Source organism: Meles meles, chromosome 9 (assembly GCF_922984935.1).
Source record: "Meles meles chromosome 9, mMelMel3.1 paternal haplotype, whole genome shotgun sequence".
In the NCBI taxonomy this organism is placed as follows: Eukaryota; Metazoa; Chordata; class Mammalia; order Carnivora; family Mustelidae; genus Meles; species Meles meles.
In genome coordinates this window covers 14803309-14822210 of record NC_060074.1, presented here as the reverse complement: position 1 = coordinate 14822210, position 18902 = coordinate 14803309, and the positions used below count along the sequence as shown (strand labels likewise).

The window sequence follows — 18902 nt, the reverse complement described above, 5'->3', positions numbered from 1 at the left end:
TTCACTATATTATCTTCTTTATTTATGTCCACTAAAATTTTCCATAAGGAAAAGCTTAAAAAAGATGAACTAAAAAAGGTCTATATGACAATCCACAAAGCATAAGGACAAAATACGACTCACTCCGAGGTCAAAACAAATAAAAATCTTAAGGGTAAGTTAAACAAGCATTCTCCCTATACACACACACACTCTTAAATGAAATATGAGAAAACGAGACCAAAGAGGTAAGTCTTGCTCAAGGTCACAAAATAAAATAGGAGCAGAACCAAAACTTGACTTCACAATTACAAGCCCACAAAGAAGTCCAAGTTAGAGCTAAGTTAAAAGATCTGTGCAATCCTGAAGAAGACTGATGGCCCATCAAAGGTGTTAAAAACGGTATTTTAAGTTAGGTGAAAAAAAAAAAAAGGGCAGGTGTTTTGAAAGACAAAATGCTAGAATGAGAACAATAAGCCTAGGGTATAGGGACCTGGGCATTTGGTAATCATCGTCAACAAGGGAGCAGAAGTGTTAAATCTAGGATATATATTTGGAAACTATTTGAATTCAAGGTGTTGGTAGAAAACAAAGTTGTTACCTAGCTTACAGGCTTATACATAAACTGATGAAATATTAAATCATTATTTTAATAGCAATTTTTGAAAATAGTTGAAAAAGTTTTAAATCTTATTATGTGCACAACTGATTTAAATCTTAAACATAAAAATTGATTTATAAAAAAAAGGGGGAGTGACTTATCTTCCTGTCCAAAATAGTCTTTAAAATTTGACCATAAAGGGTCTTCGTTATTTACTTAGACATCTTCATAAAAGAGTGAAGATTCGTATTTATATTGTTATCAAGAATAAAACTCTGGGTATGCTAACAAACTATTTTTTTTTAAGATTTTATTTTTAAGTAATCTCTACACCCAATGTGGGGCTCAAACTAACCCCGAAATCATGAGTTGCTACCAACTGAACCAGCCAGGTGCCCCATACCAACTTTTCAATAAGCACAATGACAAAACAAGAACTCCACCTATAAGCAACATAACTAATGAACAAGACAATGTAATGCCATTTAACTTTTGTCATCCTAAAAATGTAAAACCTACTAAGTTTAATGTATTTTTAAATAAATCATTTTTAGACCACCAGACATTCATACTAAAATGCATTTTAATTTTTGGCTGACATGTGTTAGTGACTATTTTCAAAAGTGGTGAATTAAATTCCTTTTTTATTAGAAGAGTGGTCTATTTTTAAAAAGACATTTCTGGCATTAAATTACACAAGACTAAAAAGCTATTTTAAAAATCCATATCAAACATTTCAAAGTGGATGTCCTTCAGTAATTTTGAGAACTACCAAACCAGGAAGTCAAAGAAAATTCCAGTGTGATCTCTAAAATTTAGTATTAGAGATAACTGAGATCGTTTGTTAAAGAATAACTTGTTCTTTAAAAAGCTGAATAAAAAAGGAGCCCAGAAGGATAATGCAGAAACAGAAGCTGAGACTTGAGAACTTCACCAGACTGAAAGTAACTCAAGTAGTAAATTAGAGATGTTTCTCTAACCCTCGCCAATATCTTCAAAGTACTAATGTAGCTCCTCTCTTGAAAAACATGTTTTTAAGTAGTATCTTTCTCCCCAAACAACCCAAAATCAAAGCTAAGGTGTAAAAATTCACATAAAGACAAACACAAAAATTTCCTTTTAAATGTGAAAATAGGGGCGCCTGGGTGGCTCAGTGGTTTAAAGCCTCTGCCTTCAGCTCAGGTCATAATCCCAGCGGGAAGCCTGCTTACTCCTCTCTCTCTGCCTTCCTCTCAGTCTACCTGTGATCTCTGTCTGTCAAATAAATAAATAAAATCTTTTAAAAAATGAGAAAATAAAATATATTAAGGAGTCATAATGGATAAAAGCATGGACCTGACTCAGGTGGTTCTGCTTCTCATAGCCTGTTTAACCTCTGCATCAATTTTCGTATCAGCGAAAGGGGATAATTACAAAACCCATCTCACAGGATTTTTGTGTGGCTCAAATGAGACAACACTCAGAAGGTCCTATGATCGCAGTAAACTTATAGTAACCACCTCAAATCAATAACCATTTTTACATAAGCAATAACCTTTTAAAGCTAATTAAAAGGTTAATTATAGGAAAAATGCTGAATGCTCTTCTCATAAAAATATCTCTATCCCACCTCCAATTTGTGGTAGAAAAAGAAAAACACATAAACAAATATTTTTTCTCCTCAGGTCATAATATCACATATAATTTGGGGATCATTTAAGAAAAATATCAAAAACCATACCTATAGGATTTAAAAATTTGTCAGTATTGTGTACGTGTTCAAACCCGGAAAGGTGGAAAACAGAAAACTCCATGTTTTTAAATTTGGCCTCACTACTATGAATACTATGAATAAAAATATGCGACTCCATTAAATAAAATAAGGCCAGTCACAAAATTTTATAACAAAGTATTTTACAACTTAGAAATAAAAAGGAAAGCAATTACCTTTGTACAATAAAGCATCCAAAGTTCAAAGAGCCTCTCTCTGGATGCCATTCTGGCTTTCACTCTGGCACTTTAATTTTTCCTCCAAAAAAAAAAAAAAAAAATTGCGTTCAAGACCACAGCATGTTCATTTTATTCTCCAAGTTTTTCAGCCGTTACAGTAAAGCTCAAAGCAGCAGGGAAAACAAAAAGAAGTGAAACAAATGGACTGTCTTCTGGCCAATAAAATTCAGTTCAAACAGTTACTCCAACTTATCTTCATCAGTGGTAGCTGGGCGATTAAAGAAATCTGCGAAAGAGAAAAATACGCAAAGGTTTGCTAGAAACAGAGACCATATTTTTTAAAAATGTAGATTTATCAGAACTATAGGTGATTTACTTCACTTCCCGCAAACAACCTGCTAAGCTTTTCTAGTTGAGTTCACAGAAACTAGTGCTTCAGGAAAACATCACAGCTAACACAACATTTCACACCAACATCAAGTTAGAATTCCCTAGGGCAGATCCTGAAAGATGAATACTCATAACCAAAAATGCATCCTGTTGCCACTCGTTTGTTTTCTATAAACATAAAGCCACACTCGGTAGCGCTGTGTTTCAAAGACAAAGAATCCCTTAGAATTTTCTAGTCTGCTTCTCAAAACTTGTTGGGAATGTTTGTCGTTCAGTCGCAGGGCAGGGCGTTGGGGAGGAGGGTGAAGAATTCCTGGTTTGTTTATTTTAACAGTATCAGAGAGTGAAAGTTGCCCAGCCCACCTGGCCTCACCACCTCTCCACCCCGCAGGAAGAAAGGAGCACGCACAGACCCTCCCAGTGTTTTCGGGGATCTTTAAATTGCCTCCTCGCATCCCAGACAACCAGAACAGAGGCAAAGCTAAGGTGTGCCAAGCTGCGAGGAGCAGCTTTGGAAATGGGGCAACGCGAGCTCGGCATCCTCCGACCCGCTATCCACGCCCCGCCGACCGCACTGGGACACACCCGGGTCCCCCTCGCCCCCTCACAGCCGCCCCGGACTCTACAGCGCACCCCGGGCCCTCCCACATCTGCCACACAGCCCCTTCGTCCCCGCGACCGCTCCCCTCACCGCGCTCACACGGGGGGCTGCGCCAAGGCCGCCAGGCCGACGTCTAACTTACTTCCCTCGCCCCCTTCCCCAGCCGAAGCCCCGTGTCACCTCGCAGCAGGACAGGCGGGCGGGAGAGGGAGGCGGGGCGGAGACCGCGCGAGGCGGGGAGCGAGGGCCTGGAGGAGCCAAGGGCGGGACGGTCCTCTCGGCTAATCACTCCGGCCTCTAAGGATTTACCCGGCCCCGGGGCAGGAGCTGTTCATTGGCCGCACAGACTGGAAGGGGGCGGGTTGACTTGAAGACCCGCCCCAGCATTCCTGCGCAGCCGCAGTCGACCGTGCTCCCGAAGATTCGGGGACTGGCGCCCCGCTGGGGCGTTCCAGAGAGTCGTACCCAGGCTGGACGTGTGGGCTGACCGGCGTGCTGACGTTCTTGCCGCGCCACTACAGGGGACGGTAGCGTTCGGCTGACAGCGTCATTTCCGGGATTCATCCGGGGGCGGGGAATCCTGGAGTGCTAACTCGAGGGGATTTCGTCTTGATTTTGTGTAAAAAGGGGTTTGGTCTTGGGCCCGTATACCAATGTGAAAACAAAACAAAAACAAAAGTCCTTTTCCCCTAATCGCGTTTGCGCTTTTTACTTTCCACGTTGGAAAGATCGAAATGTCCGATCCAAAGGGATTATTTTGACAATACTAAAGGCTTCAAAGGGTTTTTGCTTTCCCATGAAAACAAAAGGCAAAGGCTGCATTTATTAGATACAGACAACTTTCAGGAGATATTAGTCTAAATGGAACGGGAAGACACGTAGATTAATCACTTCTGGTATACCTAAACGTTGTAAAAACTTTGTATTATGAAAAATGTCAACCATATGCAAAAGTAAACTAGATATATACCATCACCCATTTTCAAAGATTACCAACTAGTGTCCTATCTTGTTTCATCTATACCAAAATTTGGCAAACTGTAAACAGAGTAAATATTTTAGGTTTTGCGTACTGTCTTGCTTGGTACGTATTTAAAATTTAATAAAAATAATATTTAGTGACATTTGAAAATTAGGTGAAATTCAAGTTTTGATGTTGGAAAGTTGGTTGGAACACAGTGCCACGCCCATTCCTTTACTTTTCATATACCAGCACCACTACCACTCTGAGGTGAGTTACCACGAAATCTTTTGGAGTTTATTATAATAGCCCCTGCCCATGCACTCTCCTCACCCACGGATCTCCCAACACAGTAAGCAAAGTGACCTTTTAACCTAGAAATAAGATGTCACCCCTCTCCTAAAAACTCTCCAGTAGTTTCCCATCCCACTTAAAACAGTGAACAAGGACCTGTGTTTTCCTTCCACACTCAGCTAACTTCTCCCAACTATTCTGGCTTTCCCTTATTTCAGTCCAGACCAATGGCTTCCTTGCTGCTCCTAAAATTCGCAAAGCTACTCCATTTTCAGTGATTTTACATAAGCTGTCTCTCTGCCTCGAATGCTCCTTCCCCGAATGTCCACACACAATCCTCATGTCTCTGCTGAAGAATCACCTTTTCCGTTAGGATAGTCTGAATGTTTGTGTCCTTCCAAAATTCATACGTTGACATCCTAACACCCAAAGTGATGGTATTAGGAAGTAGGGCCTCTGAAAATAGATCCTAAGGGAGGAGTCCTTAAGAATGGGATTAGTTTCTTATGTAATCAATTTCAGAGAGCTTCCCTAGCCCTTCTCACTAGTGAGAATACAAGATGTCTGGGATCTGGAAGATGGTATTCACATAATCACCCTATCTTGGACTTCCAGCCTATAGAGCTTTAAAAAAAAAAATTGTTTGTAATCTACCCAGTCTGTGGCAGTTGTTATACCAGCCCAAACCCTCTAAGACATCAGTAAAGCATTCCTCATCATTTTCTTTGGAAAATAGCATCCCTTTTTCTCCCTTACTCTATTTTTTACTGTAACACCTAAGAGCTGACATACAATTTCTTCGTCTATTATGAATTCCCCCTGGTAAAATGTAAGCACTATTAAAACAGGGACTTGGGGTGCCTGGGTGGCTCAGTGGGTTAAATCCTCTGCCTTTGGCTGGGGTCTTGATCACAGGGTCCTGGGATTGAGCCCCGAATCGGGCTCTCCGCTCAGCGGGGAGCTTGCTTCCTCCTCTCTCTGCCTGCCTCTCTGCCTATTTGTGATCTCTGTCTGTCAAATAAATAAATGAAATCTCTTAAAAAATTAAAAAATAAAACAAAACAGGGACTTTATTCACTGGTATATATTTTCAGGTCCTTGAATAGTGTCTTCTACACAATAGGTGCCCAATAAATATTTGCAGACTATAAAATGAAATAGTCTATTTCACCATACGTCTGTGTATTAGAAGTCTCTTCGTGAGTCAAATTCTGCTGCATTTAGATGACACCTAGGTGTCAGCAGGATGAAAACAAGTCTTCCACTACTGAGATTTCTGACAGCTCCATGGAGTGGGGATAAGCTTTAGTTTTATGAGTGGGTCCTTAACCAATACTTAGGTGTCTCCACTAATGAAGCTATAACCTCTTTATCTTCAGATATACCTCAAGGCAAACACATTTGCCATCTGGAGAACACATTTTCTTATTAAGACTGTTAGTTGCCATCTGAAACACGGCCTTATGTTAAAATCATATTTCTGGCCTAATTTTCATGACAAAACGTGTTAACCGTAAAAAGAAAACCAGAGGGGTGCCTGGGTGGCTCAGTCATTTGAGCAGCTGCCTTCGGCTCAGGTCATGATCCCGGAGTTCCTGGATCAAGCCCCAGATCAGGCTCCCTGCTCGGTAAGTACTCGCTGTGCCCCTACCCCTCCTACTCGTGCTCTCTCTCTTTCATTCACTCTTTCTCTCAAATAATAAATTTATTTAAAAAAAATTTTTTAAGCCAGCAAAAATGGCTTTATCTGGGAAAACAGAATTGCAATTCAGAACATGCACTCTAAGGCAAAACCATATGCAAATCCAACAAACAAAGGAGAGGAACTTTATTTTATGGAGGAGGAGGAAGTTGGGAGGGATTTCTCTGAATGAAAGTCCGTTGGACAAAAGCAGGAATTCTGCACAATGATGGTTTCTCACTGGCCAAGTTGCAGAGGTAGTAGATTTCTTGCAGAAGATGCAATGTACCTCTTTCCCTATTGGGGACTGTAACTGATTATTCTCCCCTGTTTAAGATTCTTCTTTTGAGGTCTATAATTGACAGTTCTTCTGGTAACTGATGTTGAATGGTACTGGCTCCCACTGGCTTCTAACCTCCTTTTCTATCTTTCCTACTCTACTGTAGTGAGGATTCTCTTTATTTTCAAAAGGCATACTCATGAACTGAAAAGGGTCTGCCCAAATCCACTGGATGTTTCTGAGTTCAAATAGTGTCTTATCTGATAACAGGGTTAGGAGTCCCAGTTCACTTCAGGCATATAACCTTAGATTGTTACTAAATTAATTAACAATGCAAATTACATCTACCAAGACTATTGGATAACTTATGTAAATCAGTCAGGGCATTATCATCCCAGAAAAATAATTACATAAAGAAGTAAATTATAGGGGCGCCTGGGTGGCTCAGTTGGTTAAGCATCTGCCTTTGGCTTAGGTCATGATCTCAGAGTCCTGGGATCCAGCACTACATCCGGCTTCTTGCTCAGCAGGGAGCCTGCTTCTCCCTCTCCCTCTGCCTGCTGCTCTCCCTACTTACGCTTTGACAAATTAATAAATAAAATCTTAAAAAAGAAAACTCTTCCTTAAAAGAAGAGAGGTAAATTATAATCTTGGATTGCTTTTTTGCCATAATTCAAAGCCAGTAAAATTAGTAAGATTAACTTGCTAGGTAGTGGTATCTTGTAAAAACCTGCACGCAGTCATTCCCATTATGGACAACTTGCCAACTGAAGCAGATACTCAACTGTGCTAGATAGAACAAAGTTTCACTTGGGCAGAGTTGGAGACATATAAACAAGTTATTGCTCTGAACTTCCCCTTTCATAAGCTCGGTCTTGCCCATTTCGCTTGAATCCACACCTTTTCAGTCAGCATGGCTACAGCCTTGTTGGTTTTGTTGATCTTTTCCTAAAACCAGTTTTTGGTTTTATTGAGTCTCAATATTGTTCCCTGTTTACAATTTCATTGATTTCTGCTCTAATTTTTTCCTGCTATTCTTTTTCTAGTTTCCTAAAAGTTTAGATGAATGATTTTAGATTTTACTTCTGTTCTAATGCATTCAGTGCTATGAATTTCCCTGTAGCACTGACTTTGCTGCACACCTCACAAGTCTGTGTGTGTGTGTGTGTGTGTGTGTGTGTTTTAAGATGTTATTTATTTGACACAGAAAGAGAGAGAGAGAGAGAGAATGAGCAGGGAGGAGGGGGAAAGGGAGATGCAGTCTCCATGATGGGATCATGACCTGAGCCAAAGGCAGATGGCAGATGCTTATCAAACTGAGCCACCCGGGCACCCCTACACCTCACAAGTTTTAATAAGTTGTATTTACACTTTTAGTTCAAAATATGTTTTAACTTTTCATGGAATTTCTTCTTTGACCATATATTATTTAGAAGTGTGTTGTTTAGGGGCAACTAGGTGGCTGAGTTGAGCATCTGCCTTTGGCTCTGGTCATGATCTCAGGGTCCTGGGACCCAGCCCTAGGTCAGGCTCCCTGCACAGTGGGGGGTGTGCATCTTCCTTTGCCCCTCCCCCTGCTTTTGTATGTTGCAACTTTACTGAATTCATTTATCAGTTCTAGTAGTTCATTCCATGGAGTCTTTTGGGTTTTCTATATATAGTATCATGTCATCTGCAATAGTGAATGTTTTAATTCTTCCATAATGATTTATGCCTTTTATTTCTTTCTGTTGTCTGATGGCTGTCTAGGATTTCCAGTACTATGTTCAATAAAAGTGGTGAGAATGGACATTCTTGTCTTGTTCCTGAACTTAGGCAAAAAGCTCCCAGTTTTGCCCCTAAGTTCTATTATTTTAAATGTGTGAAGGTGTGTTTTAATCACAGAATAGAGTCTATCTTGACAAATTTTCCATGTAAACTTAAGAATAATATGTGTTCTGCTGTTGCGTGAAGCAGTTGATAGACGTCAACTGTATCCAGTATGATTGATGGTGACGTTGAATTCAACTCTGTCCTTATGTCTGCCTGCTGGATTTGTTCATTTTTTTATATAGTTGGAGCGGATTCATCTATTTCTCCTTGCAAATTTATCAGTGTTTCCTCATATTTGATGTTTTCTTCTTAAGTACATACATATTAAGAATTTGCTTATTTTTAATGAGTTAATTTATTTATTTAATGTAAGCTCCATGCCCAATATGGAACTTGACCTCACAAACCTGTGATCAAGACTCATGTGCCTACTGACGGAACCACCCAGGCACCCCAAGAATTTGTATATCCTCTTGGATAATTGGTCCTTTTATCATTATGTAATCCCCCTCTTTATCCCTGATAAATTTTCTTTCTACAAAGTCTGCTCTGTCTGAGGTTAATATAGCTATTCCTGCTTTCTTTTGATTAGTGTTAGGATGGTTTATCTTTCTCTGCCCATCTATTTTTCATCTATATGTCTTTACATTTAAAGTTTGCTTCTTATAGAAAACCTATAGTTGAGTCTTATTTTTTGATCCACTTTGACAATCTCTGTCTTTTAAGTTCCTGAGATTAAGAATCTCTTATGGTTTGTCTCTCTTCCCAGTCCCATCTTGTTTCATTTTTCCTTCCCTTCCCTGATGGCACCAGCCCTCAAATTCCTCATATCAGAGAGATCATACAACTATCTTTCTCTGATTGACTTATTTCGCTTAGCATAATACCCTCTAGTTCCATCCATGTCATTGTGAATGACAAGATTTCAGGGGGGTTTTGATGGCTGCATAGTATTCTATTGTATATATATATACCACATCTTCTTTATCCATTCATCTGTTGATGGACATCTAGGTTCTTTCCATAGTTTGGCTATTGTGGACACTGCTGCTATAAACATTCGGGTGCACGTGCCCCTTCGGCAAATCCACTTTTAAATAACCATATACTGTTTCAAAGATATTGTAAGAGCCTTATAATAACAAAATATTTCCTAATTACTCCTCCCATCCCCTGTATCATTGCTGCCATTCATTTCACCTATACATAAGCATGTAAATGCATATATACACAAACACGTAATTGAATGTATTATTGGTATTATTTTAAATAATTGTTAGAGCATTGAAAAAATAAAAGGTTTTATTTTATCTTCACTTATTCTTTCTCTGATGCTCTTCTTCTCTTTACGTAGATTGGAGTTGCTGACCTGTATCTTTTTTCTTCTCTCTGAAAAACAGTTTTTTTTAAAAGAGAGACAGAGAGTGAGTTGGGGGGAGGGGCAGAGAGAGAGAGAGAGAGAAAGGAACCTTAAGCATGCTCCATACCTAGCCTGGAACCTGACACAGGGCTCAAGCTAACAACCCTGAGATCATGACGGGAGCCAAAATCAAGAATGGGACACTCAGTCGACTAAGCCACCCAGGTGCCCCTCTGAAGAACTTTTAACATTGCTTGGAAGGCAAGAATTTCCCTTAATTTTTTTTATTATTTATTTATGTATTTTGTCTAAGAAAGTCTTTATTTCAACCCCATTCATTTCTTTTAAATTTTATTTTTTCAGTGTTCCAAGATTCATTGTTTATGTCACACCCAGCGCTCCATGCAATATGTGCCCTCCATAATACCCACCACCAGGCTCACCCAACTCCCCACCCGACACCCTCTAAAACCCTCAGATTTTTTTCTCAGAGTCCACAGTCTCTCATGGTTCATCTCCCCCTCCGATTTCCCCCAACTCACTTCTCCTCTCCTTCTCCCAATTTCCTCCATGTTATTCTTTATGTTCCACAAGTGAAACCATATAATAATTGACTCTCTCTGCTTGGCTTATTTCACTCAGCATAATCTCCTCCAGTCCTGTCCATGTTGATACAAAAGTTGGGTATTCATCCTTTCTGATGGAGGCATAAAATTCCATTGTATAAATGGACCATATCTTCTTTACCCATTCATTTGTTGAAAGGCATCTTGGCTCTTTCCACAGTTTGGTGACTGTGGCCATTGCTGCTATGAATATTGGGGTACGGATGGCCCTTCTTTTCACTACCACTTTACACTAGTTAGAATGGCCAAAATTAACAAGACAGGAAACAATAAGTATTGGCGAACATGTGGAGAAAGGGAAACCCTCTACCCTCTTACACTGTTGGTGGGAAGGCAAGTGGGTGCAGCCACTTTGGAAAACAGTGTGGAGATTCCTCAAAAAATTAAAAATAGAGCTACCCTATGACCCTGCAATTGCACTACTGGGTATTTACCCCCTTCATTTTTGAAGAATAATTTCACAAGGTACAGAATTCTAGGTAGGTGTTTTTACTCTCAGTACTTTAAATAATTCACTCCACTCTTTATTTGCTCAAATGATTTCTGAAAAGTAGTCAGACATAATTTTTATCTTTTCTTCTCTATAAATAGGTACTTTCCCCCTCTGGCTTCTTCCAAGATTTTTCTCTTATCTTTGGGAAGCCTGGCTGGCTCAGTTGGTTAAGCATTTGCGTTCAGCCCAGGTCATGATCCCAGAGTCCTGGGATTGAGTCCCACATTAAGCTTCTTGTTCTCCCTCTTTCTGCTGCTCCCCTTGCTTGTGCTTGCTCTGAAAAATAAATAAATAAAATCTTAAAAAATTTTTTCTCTATCTTTGATATTCTAATATTTGAATATGATATGTCTAGGTGTAGCTTTTTTTGGCATTTATCCTACTTGGTGTTCTCTCAGATTCCTGGAACTGTGATTTGGTGTCTGTCCTTACTTTTTCAGACTTTATCACTTCAAATATTTCTTCTGTTCCTTTTTTCCCCTCTGGTGTGCCCATTACATATGTTACACTTTCTGTAGTTGTTCCACAGGTCTTGGCTATTCTGTTTTTAGTTTCTCAGTTTTTTTCCTGTTTGTGTTTCCATTTTGGAAGTTTCTATTAATATATCCTCAAGCCCAAAGAGTGTTTTCTCAACCATGTCCAGTCTACTGATAAAAGTCATTCTTCATGTCTGTTAAAGTGCTTTTTTAAAAAAATATTTTATTTATTTGACAGAGAAAGAGGGAGAGATCACAAGTAGACAGAGAGGCAGGCAGAGAGAGAGAGGGGAAGCAGACTCCCCGCTGAGCAGAGAGCCAGATGCGGGGCTCAGTCCCAGGACCCTGGGATCATGACCTGAGCCGGAGGCAGAGGCTTTAACCCACTGAGCCACCCAGGCGCCCCTGTTATAATGCTTTTGATCTGTAGCATTTTTTCTTGAATTTCAGAATTTCCATCTCTCTGTGTACACTATCCATCTCTTCTTGCATGCTGTTTATTTTATTGTAGCCATTAGCATATTAATCATAATTGTCTTAAATTCCCTGTATGATAATTCTCAACATCCCTACCATATATGAGTCTGGCTCTGATCCTTATTCTGTCTCTTCAAACTGTGTTTTCTGCCTTATAAGTTTTTGATAACCAGACATGATGTGCAAGGTAAAAGCAACTGCAATGAATAGGGCTTCAGTAGTGAGGTGGGAAGATGTTAGGATAAGGGAAGCTTTCTACAGTCCTATGATTAGGTCTCAGTCTCTTAGTGAGACTTTGCTTATGAACTGTGAACTTCAGGACTGTTTCTCAGCTTTCCCCCCAACTTAAATGGGAAAGAATGGCTCGAGTGGGCTGGAGTTGGGTACTTTCCTGACCCCTGATCAGTAAAGCTCTGGTAAAATAGCTTCTCTTGATGCCAGGTCTTGTTAAGAACAGAATGTTCTGGTTACTTGAAATGGTTCCTTTTCCTCTTCCTGTACCGGAAGCATGAGGGGATTTTTCTCTAATATTTACTCTGAGAACTTTATCAAGCTCCTAGAAATAAAACTCACAAAACTGTGCCCCCTGCCCATGACTGGGACCCTCTAGATTTTTTAACTCTCAGACTTATCCACTTTGAGCCTCCAGCAGTTCATCAATTATAGTTTAGGTTTTCGCATCACAGGCTGGGTCCCTAGTGAAGATTCTGCGAAGGATTTCTGCTCTGATAGGTTGTAATTCTCATATTCACCCGTCTCTTCAGTTTTGGGAGTACTGTTTTGCCCTGTGACTTCACATCTCTGATGGAGTTAAGTAGAACTGATTTTTCAATTTGTTTGGCATTTTACTTGGTATTAGGATGGAGTGAGGACCTTTTTTTTTTTTTTAAGATTTTCTATCTTTCTTCCTCTATTTAGCAGAGAGAGACATAGCAAGAGAGAAAACACAAGCAGGGGGCGTGGGAGAGAGAGAAGCAGGCCTCCAACCAAGAAGGGAGTCTGACGCGGGGCTCTATCCCAGGACCCCAGGATCATGACCTGAAGACTGACACTTGACAACTGAGCCACCCAGGTGCCCCATGACTTTGCAGATCTTTACATGCTGAACCAGAAACTGGAAGTCTAGTCCTTATCTTTGTGGTAGGTACCATAAAGTTGTTTAAGCTGCAGGGTCAGACATGTAAAGACAAATGCTCTGATTATGATTACACTGATTAGAATATAGGTAATTCCAAAGTCTCTTAGCCACCCATCTACCATTCTTTTATTAAGGTACATTACTTTATGTATTTTCCTTCAGAATCACAAAACTAAGGGTGCTTGGCTGGCTCAGCCTGCAGAGCGTGTGGCTCTTGATCCCAGGGTTGTGAGGTTTTTTTAAAGATTTTATTTACTTGAGAAAGGGTTGGGGGAGGGGGGGTAGGAGCAGAGGGAGAGGGACAAGCAAACTCTGCACCGAGTGTGGAGCCCAATGCGGGGCTCGATCCTAGGACCCTGAGATCACAGCCTGATCCCAAACCAAGAGTTGGACACTCAATCAACTGAGCCACCCAGGTGCTCCTCAGGGTCATGAATTTGAGCCCACATGTGGCACAAAATTTACTTAAAATAAAATAAAAAAAATTTGAATCACAAAACTGGAGAACTGAAAGTTACCTTAGAGATCATGTCATTCATATCTCCATTTTTAAAAAAATTTTTATTTATTTATTTGACAGACAGAGATCACAAGCAGGCAGAGAGGCAGGCAGACAGAGAGGGGGAAGCAGCCTCCCTGCTGAGCAGAGAGCCTGATGCGGGGCTCAATCCCAGGACCCTGGGATCATGACCTGAGCTGAAGGCAGAGGCTTGACCCACTGAGCCACCCAGGCACCCCATATCTCCATTTTAAATATTGAAAAATCAAGGCTTGATTCTGAATGTAATGAAGCCTCCAGACCAGCACTGTTCAATAAAAATTTTTGCAATGATGTAAGTTTTCCGCATTTGTGTTGTTCAGTGCAGTCGCCATTCGTCATACATTGCTACTGAACAATCGCAATGTGACTTGTGCAAGAGAGAAAGTTTTTACTTTTACTTAATTTTTTTTTTTTAAAGATTTTATTTATTTATTTGACAGAGAGAGATCACAAGTAGGCAGAGAGGCAGGCAGAGAGAGAGGAGGAAGCAGGCTCCCTGTGGAGCAGAGAGCCCGATGCGGGACTCGATCCCAGGACCCTGAGATCATGACCTGAGCCGAAGGCAGCGGCTTAATCCACTGAGCCACCCAGGCGCCCCTACTTTTACTTAATTTTAAGTTAAATAGACACCTGTGGCTAATGACTGCCATATTGGACAGTGTAGCTCTAGAGTTAATTTACATGCAAACAGAGGATAGAAGAAGTTAAATTCCTTGTCCTACAATGCACCATTTGTGCAGGAACTAGAACTAGAACCCAAAACTCCTTAATCTTAGACTTTTTTGACTATATTGTGCTGCCTTTTCAGAGTCCATAAGATGATGAGTTAAAAGCAGGACTTCTCATCCTCAGTACTATTGACATTTGGACTGGACTAATTTTTTTTTGCCCTGCTCATTGTGGACTGTTGAACAGCATTCCTGGCCTTTACCCAGTAAATGCCAATAGTATCTTCCAGCTGGAACAACCAAAAATGTCCCCAGACAAAGCCATACATCTCGGAGGCAAAACGAGGCAAAATCATCCCTAGTTGAGAACCTCAGATTCCCCGGATTTCCTAAGCACATAAGATGTCCTTCGGGGGGTGCCTGGGTGGCTCAGTCAGGTAAGTGTCTGACTCTTGATTTCCGTTCAGGTCAGAGTCTCAGGGTTGTGAGATCGAGCCCCATGTCAGACTCCACGCTCAGGGGTGAGTCTGCTTCTCTCCCCGTCCCTCTGCTCCTCCTCCCACCTGGGGTTCTCTCTCTCTCTGTCTCAAATAAACCTTTAAAAATAAATAAATAAAAGATGTCCTTCAGGATCCCCATAAGAGGAAAGGTAGATGCAAATCAACCGTGCAAATTAACTCAACAGGACTTCCTATTGGTGGCTACCACCAGAATGGGGACAAAAATCAAGTAGGCATAGTAGTTTGTTGGATGTTTACTATGTACACAATACAATGTGCTTTACATATTTTATCTCTAATTCTCAAACTAACATTGCAAAGCAAATGGAATTCTCTTCATTTTACAGATTAGATAACTGTGGTTCAAGAAAGTTTAACTGGTACAAGGTCACAGAGCAGGCTAGCAAAAGAGAAATGCAAAATTCATATCTATTAGTTATAACTGAATTTTACACCAATGTTATTTTCTACTTAGGTCTATGTCTCTCTAACAACCTCTTTAGGACTCAAGACCGAAGAGCCAGATCAGAAACATAAGACAGAGAAAGGAATATAAATAGAATAAAGAGAATTCTCAAAGGGTGGGGACATTCAGTGGACAGATGTGCAGGGAGATACCACCAAGTGATTACTACAATTAAGGAAGGAAGTGGTACCCAACTAGATCTTGAAAGAATGTCAGAAGAGACAGAAAGGAAAAAGAGAGAAATCTGAAAAGAGAATGCTTAAGTAAAGGATTGACTCCCAAGAATTTCCCAAGGAAATTCTCCTCTGAATTTTGAGGAGATCATGATTTACTTAAGCAGTCTAACTAGGGTGGAAGAAGGAAGAAGATGAGGTTGGGAACATAAAGGTTGCAACTAGTTCACATTGGGTCCTGAATGCTGGTTCAATGATTTAGATTTCATTCCATGTCAAATGAGAGTTTTCAAGCAAGGCCCTGACAAGATTAAAATTTCATTTGTTGTCCTAGACCTCATGATATCTTTCCCAAGGCAACATGTAATCCTATACTCTTCCTAACACACAGAATACAGTAATTAAAATTCAGCTGAAACATGAAAGAAAACCACTTCACTTTCATCTATAATGAACATTCTGTGGTGGCTGGGAAGTTAATTGAAAGTTAAGACATCCACAGTGTACAGTAGAGGAAAAAAAATCTTTAATCAAGAGGAAAAAAGAAAAAAAGAAGAAGAAGAAAAAAAAACTACAGGAAAATTTTACTTGTAAATTAACATTTTTTTCTTTTTTTTCCCCTTATATATTTTTTAATTTTTTTATAAACATATAATGTATTTTTATCCCCAGGAGTACAGGTCTGTGAATCGCCAGGTTTACACACTTCACAGCACTCACCATAGCACATACCCTCCCCAATGTCCATAACCCCACCCCCTCTCCATACCCCCTTCCCACCAGCAACCCTCAGTTTGTTTTGTGAGATTAAGAGTCACTTATGGTTTGTCTCCCTCCTGATTCCATCTTGTTTCATTTATTCTTTTCCTACCCCCCAAACCCCCCATGTTGCATCTCCACTTCCTCATATCAGGGAGATCACATGATAGTTGTCTTTCTCTGATTGACTTATTTCACTAAGCATGATACCCTCTAGTTCCAACCATGTCGTCGCATAACATTTTTTTCTTTTTAAATTATTATTTCCTTTTACTTAAATGTGAAGAAGATTTTGAGATTAGGAGAGGGTTCTTTTTCTAAGAAAGCAGCTTTTTTTGAAACCCAATTGCTCTAATTCAAATACAAGTTAATCAGTATCTGAGATCTCTTGTTACGTATCAAGTATTATTTCTTTCTTACAGCAATACAATAAGAATTAAAAAGAAAATAAGGGCGCCTGGCTGACTCTTGATCTTGGGGTTAAGTTTGAGCCCCACTTTGGGCATAGAGATTAATTAAAAATAAAATCTTAGGGGCGCCTGGGTGGCTCAGTGGGTTAAAGCCTCTGCCTTTCAGCTCAGGTCATGATCTCAGGGTCCTGGGATCGAGCCCCGCATCGGGCTCTCTGCTCAGCAGGGAGCCTGCTTCCCCCCACCCCCTCTGCCTGCCTCTCTGCCTACCTCTCTGCCTTCTTGTGCGTGCGCTCTCTCTCTCTCTCTCAAATAAATAAATAAAATCTTAAAAAAAAAAAAAAAAAAAAAAAAAGAAAAAAAAAAAAAATAAAATCTTAGGGTGCCTGGGTTGCTCAGTGGGTTGAGCCTCTGCCTTCCACTTGGGTCATGATCTCAGGGTCCAGGAATCAAGCCTCGCATCAGGCTCTCTGCTCAATAGGGAGCCTGTTTCCCCCTCTCTCTCTGCCTGCCTCTCTGCCTACTTGTGATCCCTTTTTCTGTCAAATAAATAAATAAAATCTTTTTTAGAAATAATAAAATAAAATCTTAAAGAAAAGAAAAAAAACCTCCGTATAATCTCTGTCCCATGTATGTGGTACAACTGTACATCTCAATTACTTTTTCCCCCCTACATTCCTCATAATAAGTAAAGAACGTGTGATATTTCTGACATTAGTCTAGTAGCATTCTTTTTTTTTTTTTTAAAGATTTTATTTATTCATCTGACAGAGAGAGAGATCACAAGTAGGCAGAGAGGCAGGCAGAGAGAGAGGAGGAAGCAGGCTCCCTGCAGAGCAGAGAGCCCGATGCGGGGCTCAATCCCAGGACCCTGAGATCATGACCTGAGCAGAAGGCAGCGGCTTTAATCCACTGAGCCACCCAGGCGCCCCTAGTCTAGTAGCATTCTTAGGAACTACATCTGGCACTGGTTTTCAGTTTTTTTGGATAATTCTTTTGATTTGTATATTTATTTGATTTATTGGCTTTTATTTTTTGTTTGAGTAATAAAGTAGATTAATAATTATCAGCTTATTTGGAATTAAGGTTATAAGATCTATAGTGTCGGAGGTAAAGCACTATAACTATGACTCATATGGCTTTACTTTTCCATATTACAACAAAATTTTAATAGTAATCAGAAAGGATGGCACGCCTGGGTGGCTCAGTTGTTAGGCTCTGCCTTCAGCTCAGGTCATGATCCCAGGGTCCTGAGATGGAGCCGCATGTCAGGCTCCCTGTTCAGCCTGCTTCTCCCTCTCCTGCTTCCCTGCTTGTGTTCCCTCTCTTGCTGTCTCTCTCTCTTCATCAAATAAATAAGTAAAATCTTAAAAAAAAAAAAAAAAAGGTAACACTTTTTAAAAATCTGAGATTGGGTAGTTCCTACTTAAATTGATAGTTTGACACATATTTAAGGCAGTCAGCTCAACAATGATTAAAAACATGAAATGCTTCACAGTTTTTAAAAGACATTTCTGAAAAAAGTTTATATTTTTACATATTTCACTTTACCTATTTTATTATAATGGATTTAATTAAGGGGAAAGATCTTTGTTTACTGAGCATTACATTCTCATATTTATCTCCAAAAGGATCATTAGCTTTTGTTTATCACATGATTCATCATAGTGAAACACGTTAGCAGATCAAGAAGATTATGGTTTCCAGCTGTGAATAAGCAGATGGAAAATAGTGCCCTCAAGAAACAAGTACAAATGAAGCAAAAGCTTATTTCAGTACAAATCAAGAGGGAGAGTAGAAAATTAAAGAAAAAATTTCTCAGTTTAGTTTTTAGGTTTCCAGATGAGAAATCAAGCAGCCTCTGTAGAGAATATATCCTCATCTGAATAATTTCACAAACAGAAATGGCATACAAAAGTCTACTTTTGCAATTATATCTTCTTACTGTTTACAGTTAACCACTCAGTCTTTTTTTTTAATTAATTAATTTATTTGATAGACAGAGATCACAAGTAGGCAGAGAGGTAGGCAGAGAGAGAGGAAGGTAAGCAGGCTCCCTGCTGAGCAGAGAGCCCGATGCAGGGCTCAATCCCAGGACGCTAGGATCATGACCTGAGCCGAAGGCAGAGGCTTTAACCCACTGAGCCACCCAGGTGCCCCAACCACTCAGTCTTATTAAAGGTTTTCTGATGCTTTATTAATATTTTATTACAAAAAAAGAGGACCACTTAGGGTGGTGTAAGATGGGGAATTATTATTTAATGGTTATAGGGTTAAAGTTAGAGAT

The 18902-nt window shown here is 39.9% G+C and overlaps 2 protein-coding genes across 4 annotated transcripts in view; both read right to left on the bottom strand.

The window, feature by feature from the left end:
• Window positions 1-2634, bottom strand: part of NBEAL1 (neurobeachin like 1) — a 181512-nt gene extending 178878 nt beyond the window's left edge. For both annotated transcript variants that reach the window (XM_046018684.1, XM_046018685.1), the window contains exon 1: window positions 2507-2634. In XM_046018684.1, coding sequence (XP_045874640.1) covers window positions 2507-2557 — 51 coding nt within the window. In that variant the 5' untranslated portion in view covers window positions 2558-2634. The remainder of the gene's footprint in view (window positions 1-2506) is intronic.
• Window positions 2635-2674: 40 nt separating this feature from the next.
• The window catches only part of CARF (calcium responsive transcription factor), a 115933-nt gene continuing 99705 nt past the window's right edge, over window positions 2675-18902 (bottom strand). Inside the window, exon 18 of one of the 2 annotated variants that reach the window (XM_046018691.1) lies at window positions 2675-2795. The gene's annotated coding sequence lies outside the window, so the exon portion shown is untranslated. Of the gene's footprint in view, window positions 2796-10936; window positions 11284-18902 lie in introns of those variants that run through there. The other variant, XM_046018693.1, reaches the window with a different exon arrangement.